Below are 13,281 nucleotides of genomic sequence, written 5' to 3' on the forward strand. Positions count from 1 at the left end.
ACTAATCACTATGATATGCTTAGAGAAGAAAAAATTGTAGAATATGGATTCTTCAAGAGAAAACCAAAAGTAAAGTCAAAATTGAACAATAATTTGTATATATTCGTTTGCCGCATGTTCCAACCACCATTCTTACTTTTGTATTTATTATGTATTGCTATCATTTGACTTCTTTATAAATTATATTACGTTATTTTATCATTACAGTAAAGATAAATTTATAATTTTTTATATAATCATGAATATTTTTTATTCCTCTCTAAAATTGATTTTAAGGTTAAAAATAAAAATCGCTTAGTATCCAAACAATATTATCTTATCTGATCATAAATTCCAATCATAGAATCATCTCCTTAAATTCGATGTTTTCTTAAATTCAACGTGTTATGCAACACTATACTTTTGTCTTATTATTATTATTATTATTATTAGTTTATATATTTGGACGTAGTGGATCACATCTTTGCGTGACGTATGCTCATACATAATATTTTTTTATTATATTCTGGAAGTTTCTGGCCCTACCGACCACCTACTCCTAAAATAATAATGCGAACGCAAAATTATTGACTTTGTAAATAAGTTTAATCAATTGGAAGTGTGAAAGACTTTAAAAGTCTTTGCAAATTGAACACAACTTCTTTTTTTCCTTTTTTCTTAAAAAAATATCATTCATATTTATATTTTTCACTGGCTTAACTAAGGAGTATTATAAAATAAAATAAAATAAAAATTCATCTAATTAAAAATATTTAATAACTATATCGACTTCAATTCTATTATTAAAAATAAAATAAAATTCAGAGTTCAAATATAACTTTTGCATTATTAAATATTGGAGCTGTTCTTCTCTTAATTAGAAGTTTTGAATATAAAAAATTTTTTGTAGGAAACATTTTCCTTGAATAAGGCTATATATATTTAAAATAGTCAAGCTCTAATATAAATATCGAAATCGAATAAAATTTCTTTAAGAAAAATAATAAAAAACCACTCCCAATAAATACATGTTCCACCTACCACTTCTTTCCATTAGGTCATCTAGAAGGAAGTAGGCAAAAATTTAAAATAATTTCAATTATATTTTTGTTGAAGTACAACTTTAATTTTTAAATATGTTTTACACATAAAAAATAAAAAATAAGACCAATTTTTTTTTAACCACCAACATATATGATGCAACAAATAGAGTTATTTCTTATTTAGCAGAGATTTCGAATTCAAACATTAAGTATATAAAATCATTGGTAATGATACGAAGCTCACGCCCTAAAATAAAGTTTTACACTGTGCAAATTCAAAATAATTATGAGTCCAAACGCCACGCAAAAAAAAAGTAAAAATAAATTTAATAATATTCATAATTTTGTGGACGAAAATGACCCTTAGTTATTGGATCTATATATACTATACTCCACCACAAGTCTTCTACTCATCATTCCACGTTTTCTCACATCTCACACACAAATTTCATTTTCTACTTTCACTTTCTCTCTCTAGAAAACAAAAATGGCGATCAAGGTTCATGGCCCTATGATGTCCCCTGCTGTTATGAGAGTCGTAGCTACACTCAAAGAGAAAGATCTTGATTTTGAACTTGTTCCTGTTAATATGCAAGCTGGTGATCACAAAAAGGAACCATTCATTTCTCTAAATGTATGTCAATATTCTATAGTATTCAGTTACTGTGCTTCGATTCGAAACGATTCGGTTTATTAAATGTTAGAATTAGCTTTTTTGCAGTAATTTAGGGTAAGATTGCGTATAATAGATTCGTGTGGTTCAGTAGTTAACTGGAGCTTAGTGCATGCTTTGGATTTTGTTATCTTTTTGTGCTCTGTTTTCATGGTGTTTTCAGATCTGTGAAGCGTAAAAGTGAAAATCTCGTTTAAGTTGAGAATTGTGATCTTTCTCATATGTGATTCGAGTCGAGAAACTGTCACTGTAATTGTAATCATATGATTTCGAGTCAGGGAAAAGAGTATCTATTTATAATTTTGTTTGAATTATGCAGCCATTTGGTCAAGTTCCAGCTTTTGAAGATGGAGATCTAAAGCTTTTTGGTAAGTTTCCCCTTAGGATCATGATTGGCTAGAGATCGTCATTTTTTTTTTGTATATATGTATTAATTTGAACCTCGTAAATGTAAAATTAGTGGCTACTTTAGTGGCGGAGTTAGAATTTCGATAAAGGGAATTAAAATCTTAAAATATAGACCCACAAAGTAGCCGTAGGGGTTGGGTTTGTGATTTATTATATATATCTAAAAAGTTATTTTAATCATGTATATATAATATGATTTCTCGACAAAGGGGGTTCGGATGAATCTGGGACTTGTTGACTTAGTGGTTGAGGGTTTGAAAATTCAACTTGACCTTATTTAGACCTTGACTCTTGTTAATCTAAAGATGGAGAGGTTATTTCTGATAGAGGCTCGGGATATAAGTACTATGGAATCTTGCTTCAATTCAATAAAAATCATCACATAATTGATATTGAATTTACTTGAAACACACTTATTTCTTTGGTTTTATGATGTTTGATATATGAATTATTGGGAAAATGCAGAGTCAAGAGCTATTACACAATACATAGCTCACACATATGCAGACAAAGGGAACCAACTTTTACCCAATGACCCAAAGAAAATGGCAATCATGTCTGTATGGATGGAAGTAGAAGCCCAGAAATTCGACCCCATTGGTTCAAAACTAGGGTTTGAGATTGTCATTAAGCCAATGTTGGGCATGGTGACTGATGATGCAGTCGTGGCAGAGAACGAAGAGAAACTCGGGAAACTTCTTGATGTGTATGAATCTAGACTCAAGGAATCGAAATATTTGGGTGGTGAGAGTTTCACCCTAGCTGATTTGCACCACGCCCCGTCTTTGCACTACCTGTCGGGGAGTAAAGTGAAGAGCTTGTTCGATGCTAGGCCTCATGTTAGTGCTTGGGTTGCTGATATTTTGGCTAGGCCAGCTTGGTCTAAGACAATTGAGTTGTCAAAACATTAAGTTTAGTGGCGGATGGGTGAGTAACGCGTCGAAAGGAAGGGGGAACAACAGTTGGAAACGGCTGCTAATACCTCGTAGACTGAGGAGCAAAATATGGCCTATGTATTACTAGTAGGTTAATAAATGTAGGCCATAAGTAACACTCTTTTTGTAACTTTTTTTGCTTTGTGGTGTACTCTTTTTTTCCTTCCTATCCTTCATCCTTGTCTGTGATTCAAGCGTTTGTTGTATCGTAAGACGTTCTCTTTTATTGAATTTTTCGTGTGTGCGTACGCATAAATCCCGTCGACTTGTACTCTTTTGAACCTATATTCCACATTCATTTTGTGCCTTGTATAGGTTATAAAATAAGTGTTTACCATTAACAAATTCTGGACATTGCAACAATCAATCACATTTGAAATATTCTACTCAATTTAATGTTAGGTGTTCAAAGTCAACAAGCATTGTCCAAATTCTAAAAGGTGAAAAACTTTATAAATTAAAGACTAAATGCATAAAATTTCTTCCGAGCAAAATTCGCTGTAATATTTTAATTTTACAGGTAATTTTTTGTCCCCTAATCTTTTTGTAAGTGAATTGAATAGCATCTTATATATATAATACCAGTTTCATATTATGGGTGAAGTGCACGCGCTCTACCTAAGTGACACCTCAGTGCTATATCGATAACATGTCAGATAATTACTTTTTTATTTTATTCTTTTTTTTACTTCTCCACATCTTTTAAAATAAATTATTTTTTACTCTTGACCTACCTTCTATCCTCTTCATTTTACTTGGGTCAATTTCTTAAGATTCAAACTTTAATAAATATTGATTCATTTTATTTTTCATTATTTTGTAATTATTTACTATTACTTCCATCAACACTTATATCAGCTACCATATTTTTTTCTCCAACTAGATGAAACTATCAATTCATACCTATAATGACGATTTTAAATTTATGCAAAATTGATATGCTAATTTTTTTGATGTGTTGTTGCTTTAGTTATTTCACTTCTTAATGCATATTCAGGTATAGATTAAGTAACATTATTTTGTTAAGAAAAATCAAATCTCAAAAGTAAAGGATAAAGAATATTATGTGGATCTTGAATGTGATTTTCTATTTTTATATAGTCAAAAAATTTATAGAATGTAGATTTTGATGAAGAGAAAGAGAATGGGTCAATGTTGGGATAGGATGTGGTGGGCTTGGGAGTTTCAAGAAGAAGAAACAAACAAGGATGTGGGGGTTTTGAGAAAGGGGTGGAAGAATTTGAAGAAAAAGAATGGGGTAGGTGGATTTTTGTTTTTTATTTTTTTTTTCATTATAATATAGTGGGACCTTTTTTTTTCAAAAAGAAAATACGTGCCTTCAATTTTTTTGCTTTTTTTTTTACCACATCATCTGTTAAGGTAGTATTAAATTCACTTGAAATGAGTTAAGGAAAGCAAATAATTATCTGTAAATTAAAATGCTAAAATGAATTATGCTGATAAATTCGGAGGAAATTTTATATATTTTTCCTAGATTAAAATAGTGTAGACAGCACAACACCACTTGCAATTTTTTAGCAAAGTTGAATGCATTTAAAATTGTACTCTCATCATTGACTCCTAGTTTATATGTACTCTATATTTTTGTACTTATTCTTTAAAAATACTTGAAGTATGGTAGAACTTGTTCTTGTTGGAGTCTATTACCAATTTTATACACAATTTAGTAAACTAAGTTAGTTGTCCTCGAAAAAAAACTAATTTTTTACTCTGTGTTCGGAGCTCACAGTTAAATCTGACTAAATCTGAATTGTAATTTTAAGTCCTGACTAACTCTAAATCGTAATGCTCATTCAATTATAATGGTGACAAAATGAAGAATCCTTAAACAAAAGAACCAATACATGGAGGTGGCCCCTATTAATTAAGTGACATGAACCTTTGTTAGTTAGCTTACTCTTTTTCACTTTTTCAACTTTCTTTGTTACATTTTTTATTTTTGTTTATATTATGTAATTTGATTTAAGATGAAATTTAAGAAAAAAGTAAAGAAAGATTTATAAAATTCGGAATTTAAAATAAATTAAAGTATTTTTTATTATAAATTATTTCATCAATATTAAAATGAGCATTTTAAAATTAAATTATACTAAATATTAAAAAGATATCTTTTTTACAGACAGATTTTAAAAAATGTGAATTATATTAATTTTATACAACAAGATAGTACTAATTGTCCTTGTTATTAATATTTTTATTTTTAGTTGAAGGTCAATTCAAAATAGTATTACTATTTCTTAAAAATTAAGGATAAAATTTAGGCATACTATATTTTTTATATAGCCATATATGTGAGAATATATTATTGCTATTGTGGAAAGTGTGAGATGGTTGGGCGCAAATGGAGTGTGTTGAAAAATGGAGATGGTATAATTAATATGAAACATAATTTGTGGAATTTACTTTTCGTGTTCTTAATATGAAAGACTTTTTCTTATATTAAAGTTATTTGTTTTTCAAAAAAAAAAAAAAAGAAAGAAGATGGTTTTCAATTTCTTGATCATTCGAACAAGGGCAAAGAAATCGATATGTATTTTTTTCCCTAATTTATGTGTCACAAATAGATTTTAAAAAATGATCAAATTTTTTTGATATAATTCTTTAAAGTAACCTAACTTATTAATATTCTAAATAATTATAATACTTTTAATATAATTTATAAATATACAAATTATTCAGTATGCCTCTTTGACTATTGAAAATGTCTTTACTCCCTATATTTAATTTGGTGTAGCATAAATGAAATTTGAATAGTGAAATCAAATTTTATTTGACCGCAAAATTTCTATATAATTCCTTAAAATATTTTAATTTTAATTATTTTTATTAGTAATACTTGCGCTAAATTCTGAGAGATAAATTATTGAAAATTTCTCTTAATAATCTAATACTTAAATACAAAAAATCATTTTATATACAAATTTAATTCAACTTTATATTTATTACTATTAGATTACCTGTGCTTCGCTCAGGAATTTAATATCATGAAATTTATAAAATAATACTTATACATAGTCGTCATTAAAATTAAAATACTACATTATCTTACATACAAGATTACGTAGTAGAAACTTTAATAATGTAAATTAAAATGAAAATTATAACATCTTATCAGTTATCCTTAATGACATAAGCATAAATTAATGACTATAAAAATATATATCAAGATCTGTAACATCAGAAATAATGTCAGTGAACCACTCAACATGACCCAAATACACATATATTTAATTTTGCGGAAGAAGAAAAAGTAGTTCCTAATTTTTGTTATTTCAAAATGAGAGAAAATCTATCTATTTATAGACGACAAAGGGTAGTGAAAACAAATGTTTATCGTACTTCATAAAAGTCGCAAATCTTCATTAAAGTCGCAACTTTTCATAAAAGTCACGATTTTTTCTAAAAGTCGCAACTTTTCATAAAAGTCACGATTTTTTCTAAAAGTCGCAACTCTTCATTAAAGTCTCAACTTTTCATAAAGTCGCAACTTTTCATGTAAATCACAACTTTTCATGAAAGGGAGGGCTAAGTTTGGAAATCAATAAATGTAGGGAATCATGGTTTTTGGTGGCACCACGTAGGAGGACCTTGGGTTCCTCATGCAGAAATTTCATATCATAGAATTTATATAAGGAAAAATTACTTAAATACACTCCTTTAATTACCTTAATAACCATTTATCCCTACTTATTATAAAAATTTCAAAAATTCCTTATTTTCTCCAATTAAAAAAATATGAAAGATACATATAGATTTTCCACCCTTTTTTTCAACCAATTGGCAAGTTTTACTTTACCAAAATAAAATCCTATTTTCAAGCTACCCACTTCCCCATTAACAGCCCCAATTAAAAGTTACCATATTAAATTTTATTCCTTAAATATTTTCCCACGTTTTAGGAGGAAATTTTTCTCTCACCACACGTCTTGTATGCAGAATTTACTCTCAATTTTAATTCCAGTAGGATTTTGCAGCCATATCAATTTGATTTTCAGTTGGAGTCTCCATCAAGTATTTAAATTTCTAAGTTTTTAAAGGGTAAAAATTTTAGTCTCCTGTTTTCTCTTCATCGTGTGATTTTACAAACAATATGGAAGAGGGTAAATCTGGAGATGGTGATTCTAATACTAATGTTAAATGTGTGTATGATTCTGATGATGAAATGTGGGCTGAGAACAGATCCAAGAAATTGCATGACCCATTATCGATGAAGAACAAGAATGTAGTTGAGCCAAAGAAAAAGACTGAAGAAATCCATAAAAAAAGGCCAAGAAAAGTTACACATGTTGTTTCCAGACCCACACTTCTTAAGGTATGTGTTTAAAATTCATAATTTTGTGTTTTGTTGATAAAACCCTAATTTTAAATTGTTGCATGTATTTGTAAAATGAAATTAAAAGTCATTTAACAATGAAGAGTGATTAACAAACTTCAAATTAAGTATAACCATCATGTTTGTACAGTTTTAAGGTGTATCAGATGCAATATGTTTATCACTAATTTTGAGTTTTGTATAATGTGTTGTATAGTATTAAGGTGTATCAGATGCATAAGGTGTATCAATAATTTTGTGTTGTGTATTAGTGAAAGCACCATGTTTGTACAGTTTTAAGGTTTTTCAGTAAATTTGTGTTATGTATTGGTAAAAGCATAATGTGTTCTTCAGTTTTAAGGTGTATCATATGTCAATAATTTTGTGTTTTGTATTTAGTAAAATCAGCATGTGTTGTACAGTCGTAGGATGTATCAGATACACAAGGTTTATATCTAATATTATAGTTTATCAGTTAATAAGATGTATCATATACATATTAAAAATTCAGTGTCTTATAAATTTGATTATGACGTATCATATACATTCACTTAAAACTGAATATGATACACAAGGTTTATCTCTAATATTATAGTTTGTCAGTTCATAAGATGTATCATATACATCTGATAACTCCAATGTGTTATAAATATGAATATGATGTATCATATACATTCATATAATTCAAGCGTCTTATATTTTTTACATTACAGCAAATTTTTGTTATTAGACAAGTACAATTTTATATTTTCTTTTTTGTATAAACAGGGCATGAATTATGTCATAAAAAAAATACCAGCACATCCATTGAGGTTTGGAGCGACTTTCAAATTTTGATTTTGTGAATAAAATCAAATTGTCAATAAAGGATGAAGGCGTAGCAATGTTCAAGAAAACAATTTTTGGACCATATTTGAAAATTTCAAAATGTAATTTCCAGGGTCAGATTACTAAGTGTTTGTTGTTGTTGGAGGTGCAACATGAAAATAAAGATGTACTGCATGTTCGTCATGCTAATGGGAATGTATTGGTGTTTGGTATGAAGGAATTTGCCATTGTAACTGGCCTTAAATGCAAAGAAAATGTTAAGGATTTTTCATATCCTAATTCCACTCCGAGCCGGTTATTACAAAAATATTTCCCTGATTGTCCTACGGGTATAACCAAGAGTCGATTGATACAGCGTTTTTCAATGGGTAATTGGGAGACCACACAGGAATCTGTGGAAATGGCAATACTATACTTCATCAATACTTTCATGTTATGCCATCTTGGTGAGACCTTCATACGTATAAAAGAATTTCTAATGGTCGAAGATGATAGGTATGAAATGTATCCTTGGGGTCAGATTGCATTTAATAAGCTGATTACATCACTTAGGCAAGACTTCAACCAAAGCAAACAGATGTATCGCTTATTTGGTATGCCTTATGCACTTAACGTTTGGATTTACGAATGTGACTCTACTCTTAGTCCAGACCTTGCTGTTAAAGTAGCGAATGGTATTCCGAGGATATGACCTTCATACGTATAGAAGAATTTCTAATGGTCGAAGATGGTAGGTATGAAATGTATCCTTGGGGTCAGATTGCATTTAATAAGCTGATTACATCACTCAGTCAAGACTTCAACCAAAGCAAACAGATGTATCGCTTATTTGGTATGCCTTATGCACTCAACGTTTGGATTTACGAATGTGAATCTACTCTTAGTCCAGACCTTGCTGTTAAAGTAGTGAATGGTATTCCGAGGATATGTAATTGGACAGTGGTGGGCTGAAAAGCCAAAATATGAAAAGTTAATGTCTAGCATTTTCTCCGAAGTAACATTAGTTTTAAATTATCTTATAATAGTGTATCAATAAGCTTTATAATTTTTATTGTAAATAACAGTTTTTTTGTTATAGATAATATTGTTATAACATTAAACCATTTTAATTGCAGAATACTTGTTCAAACATTGTACCAACGCCAGATGAGGTGGAAGCCCTTGATTTACCTGATAGTCAAGAGGTCAACAGAAATGAACTATCCACGCCACCTGTTGGTGCAAAAAAAGTGCAAACTAAAGATAAGTCAGGTTTTGAGGATTTTTCAACAAGCCCTCCTGGTCATTTATTGAGAAGATCATCACGTGTATCTGATACATCATCTCCACCACCACCCAAGAGGAGAAAGAATATTGATACACATAAAATAAAGGGTTCGAAAACTTTGTCAAAGCAGTTAAAGCCGCAATTAAATCAGTCATTCTCAATGCCAGCTGAAGAACCTACCCTGCATACTAATGTATCTTCTGCCCATGTATCTTCACAAGTCCCAAAAAATAAGTCTGTATATCCCGATATTGAAGAACTGAAACAACATATGAAGGAATACGTAAGTAACGATATTTACTTTTTAATGTTAATTCATAAATATAAAACTGAATGTGTAATTTTTTTTGAATAGGTTGACAGTAAATTTGAGTATCTTGTGAATTTGATAAAGGCAAATCACATTGAGGTGATGAATTCTAAGAATAGGGAGGATGACCAACAACCAAAGGTAATGTATTGTGTATGTGTATTTTCGTTGTGTGTTATAATTTTCATAGGTCATTATGTTACAAATTCATGTAATGAAGGATATGGGCGGCAAGTCTACACCGCACATGGTTGAAGTTTCCGATGAAGAAGGCAATGATGGACACCAAGCAACCTCTCCGATATAAATGGAATTTGATGTTGACAATCAGGTTTACTTTACTTTATTAATTTTGTATATAAAATTATATAATTTATCATTAACTTATTTTTCTTTAAAAAATAAAGACTGAAGATACATTGAAGAATCATCAAGTAATGAAGGACGTTTCAGAACTTCAATCAATAGTCATCATACTGATGAAACATGTGAACACAGTAAGGTAATTATAACAGAGTAATTTCATTATTAGTATTCATCCAATTTTCAATGATACAGGAAAATGTGCCAGTATGATGCCTTTAAGTTTAATTATATTATTATGATACATTGCTGTTTTATTTGATCATTGTGATACATTGCAGTTTAATTGGATTAATATGATACATGTTTTTTACTGTTCACATATGTAGTTTATTTTTCAAGTTAATGTGTATGATAATATACTTTTTTATTTAGTGTGTACGTGATACAGTCCATTGCAAAATACATATCTATGTGACTACTTAAATTTGTTTGTCTCCTATATACAATTCGTAGTTTGTTTTTATCTGTCCTTGATACATTAACAATCATTTTGTGTGTAATTATTTGTTGTTTAAGGTATCATAAATTGATCAGTACATTTTTTGTTCAGGATGCTCCTCAGCACAAACGCCTCATCATTTATTTGAAGGAACAATGAACGAAGATACATCGGTAATTTATTTTTCATGTATCATATCAATATCATATGTCTATCAAACTATTTTTAATTATCAGTGTAAACCATATAGGATTTACACCATCTGGTTCAATATCTCCAGATACACGAGAAGCCGCGAATACACTTATTGCTGATCTAGGAAGTCTGCCTATTCATGCAAATCAACAGGAGTTAATCGAAAATCAAAGTTTGCTTTCGGACAGTCAATTACCAATTAATATTCCAATCACAGATATTGTTGTCCGAAGCGAAATAAATACTCCTCATGCACGTATCTGGATGCCTTCGAGAAACTGCAAATCCCCTTATTTAACTTCATTTGGGTCAAGTGAAAAAGGAAAAGCGGTCATGACTGATGTAATTCGTCCAAATTTTCCATTTCAAGGATGTGAGATCACAAACCAAGCCCCTTCATATCTGATTGATGAGTTTATTGAGTGGGTTACTACAGGGCTTCTTAAAGCTCATTCAAAAAAGTAAGTTTTATATAATTGTATTGAATCTGTTCATTTTTCAAATTGCAGCTATTGTTACACTTTTGAATAACATCTTTTTATTACGCTTAATGCTATAGGAAACCATCAGAAGATAAATACAAATCAAGAGCATCTTCATTGGGTTTTGAAATGATGAATTATGTCGTTGCATTTTCGACAAATAAGAATTGATTTTATGCCATGTCTCAGCCTAATAACTGTTGGACTGATCAGGTAATTCTATATATAAATGCTTTTATAATAATGTATATGATACATTGAGTAAATATGTTATATATACATATCAAAATCATATATCACTTTCAGTGTCTAGTATTTTATTTTCGTTAAATGTTTTTCAAATGTATAATTATTTTTATATTTTTTTGTAGCACGTCGATGTTAATTTTTACTACCTTCGTAAAAAATCAAAACTTCGAAGCATGGATCAATACAGATACACAAAAGTCAATTGTTTGTTCAGCGCGCATATCAACAATACCCATGATAGGTATTATAACAATGAGGCTGATGATGATATTAGTACCCAAGAACACCTTGATCGTGCAAGAGCTGTATCAGTACATGAGAGGTCAATAATCAACGTCATGAAAGATTTTTCAATACCAGCTGGATTACCATGGCATCTGGTGGACGATGTTTATATTCCGATTAATTATGATAGAAATTTTCATTGGGTGTTAGATGTTGTTGAATTGAATAAGAGGTTGATACGCGTATATGACACTTCTTTGGGCACAAGGAAACGTGTATATTATGAGGAGATAAAAAAATTGTCAAGGATGCTACCTTTTTACCTCATTGACAGTGGTTTCTTTGAAAACACTGAGCGGACAAACTGGTCAGTTCTTGATGCATACAAGGACAACCAAACGGGTGTACCTTTAGAGTCACATATTCCTTTAAACATTGAATACGCTGAAGGTATCATGCAACAAGAAGACGATAGCCTGTAAGTATTTAAATTCTGGTCTACAATATATGTGTAAGCTATTTTACAAATTTATATTATGTATTTTGTTGTAGGGACTGCGGGTTATACGTAGCTACATTTGCAAAGTTTTTGAGTGACCAACTTGTTATACCACCTGATACTGATGGTCATCTAGCAAATTACCTACGCAATAGATATGCAGCATTGTTATGGCATAACCGGGCATTTTCTCTAGAGCTTCTACCAAAGGGACATTGATAGAAAGCTGCTTCAACATTGTTATGAAACGCCGGTATTTACCATCCTCGGTCTTTTTCACTAATCTCATAGGGAAGGGTGGTGGTGGCCTAGGCATGGGAATTACCTTGATAGGTACTTCTGCATCTTTTCCATTACTTTCCTCTGCTTCACCACTACCCTTTACCACATTATCATTATCCTTTCTCACATTTTCCTCAGTAGATGGCATAGGTGGCTCAATGGTTTGCTTACCACCCCGAGTAGTGATTGTCATACAGTGCGCATCATTCTTTGGATTTTGGACAGTGTTGCTAGGAAGAGTGCCCGGTTGCCGTGTGTTCATTGTCGCAGATAATTGGGCCACTTGCAACTCGATCTGCTTAATCGAAATTGCATGTGTATCAACCTTTTGCCCAATACTAGCTAAATCACACCTTAACTCTTTAATGTGCTCATCACTAGCATCGAACCTCCTCATCATTTTGTGCAACATATCCTCAACTCGCGCCATACTATCTCAACCATCCCTAGGAGTAACTTCACGATTTTGAGGAGGGACATAGGGCCCATTCCTGTCGTTTCTATTAGCATAGTTACCCCTGTTAAAGTTGTTGTCGCGGTTGTAGTTTCCATCTCGGACATAATGACCCTCACGATTGTAGTTAACATAGTTCCGACCTTGGTTCCCTTGACCTTGGAGCCAATTATCCTGATTTGAGCCTTGGGCGCTTGGTCGGAAACCCCCCGTCTACTCATTTACTGCATAAGGGTCCTCCGCATAATAACATTCATCGTTAGGGGGTGGGGGTTTAGCCAAGTAGTTGACTGCATTAATCTTTTCTGCACCCC

At 31.0% G+C, this 13,281-nt stretch overlaps 1 protein-coding gene and 1 pseudogene across 1 annotated transcript; both read left to right on the plus strand.

The window, feature by feature from the left end:
* The first annotated feature begins 1,419 nt into the window (after window positions 1-1,419).
* Window positions 1,420-3,294, plus strand: LOC107023454 (glutathione S-transferase). The gene is made up of 3 exons (XM_015224147.2): window positions 1,420-1,656; window positions 2,015-2,063; window positions 2,569-3,294. Exons 1-3 carry the CDS (start codon window positions 1,510-1,512, stop codon window positions 3,012-3,014), a joined length of 642 nt encoding a protein of 213 aa, XP_015079633.1. The 5' UTR covers window positions 1,420-1,509; the 3' UTR covers window positions 3,015-3,294.
* Window positions 3,295-9,317: 6,023 nt separating this feature from the next.
* LOC107021970 lies at window positions 9,318-11,391 on the plus strand (annotated as a pseudogene).
* The last annotated feature ends 1,890 nt before the right edge of the window (window positions 11,392-13,281 follow it).

This window comes from Solanum pennellii, chromosome 6, assembly GCF_001406875.1.
Source record: "Solanum pennellii chromosome 6, SPENNV200".
In the NCBI taxonomy this organism is placed as follows: domain Eukaryota; kingdom Viridiplantae; phylum Streptophyta; class Magnoliopsida; order Solanales; family Solanaceae; genus Solanum; species Solanum pennellii.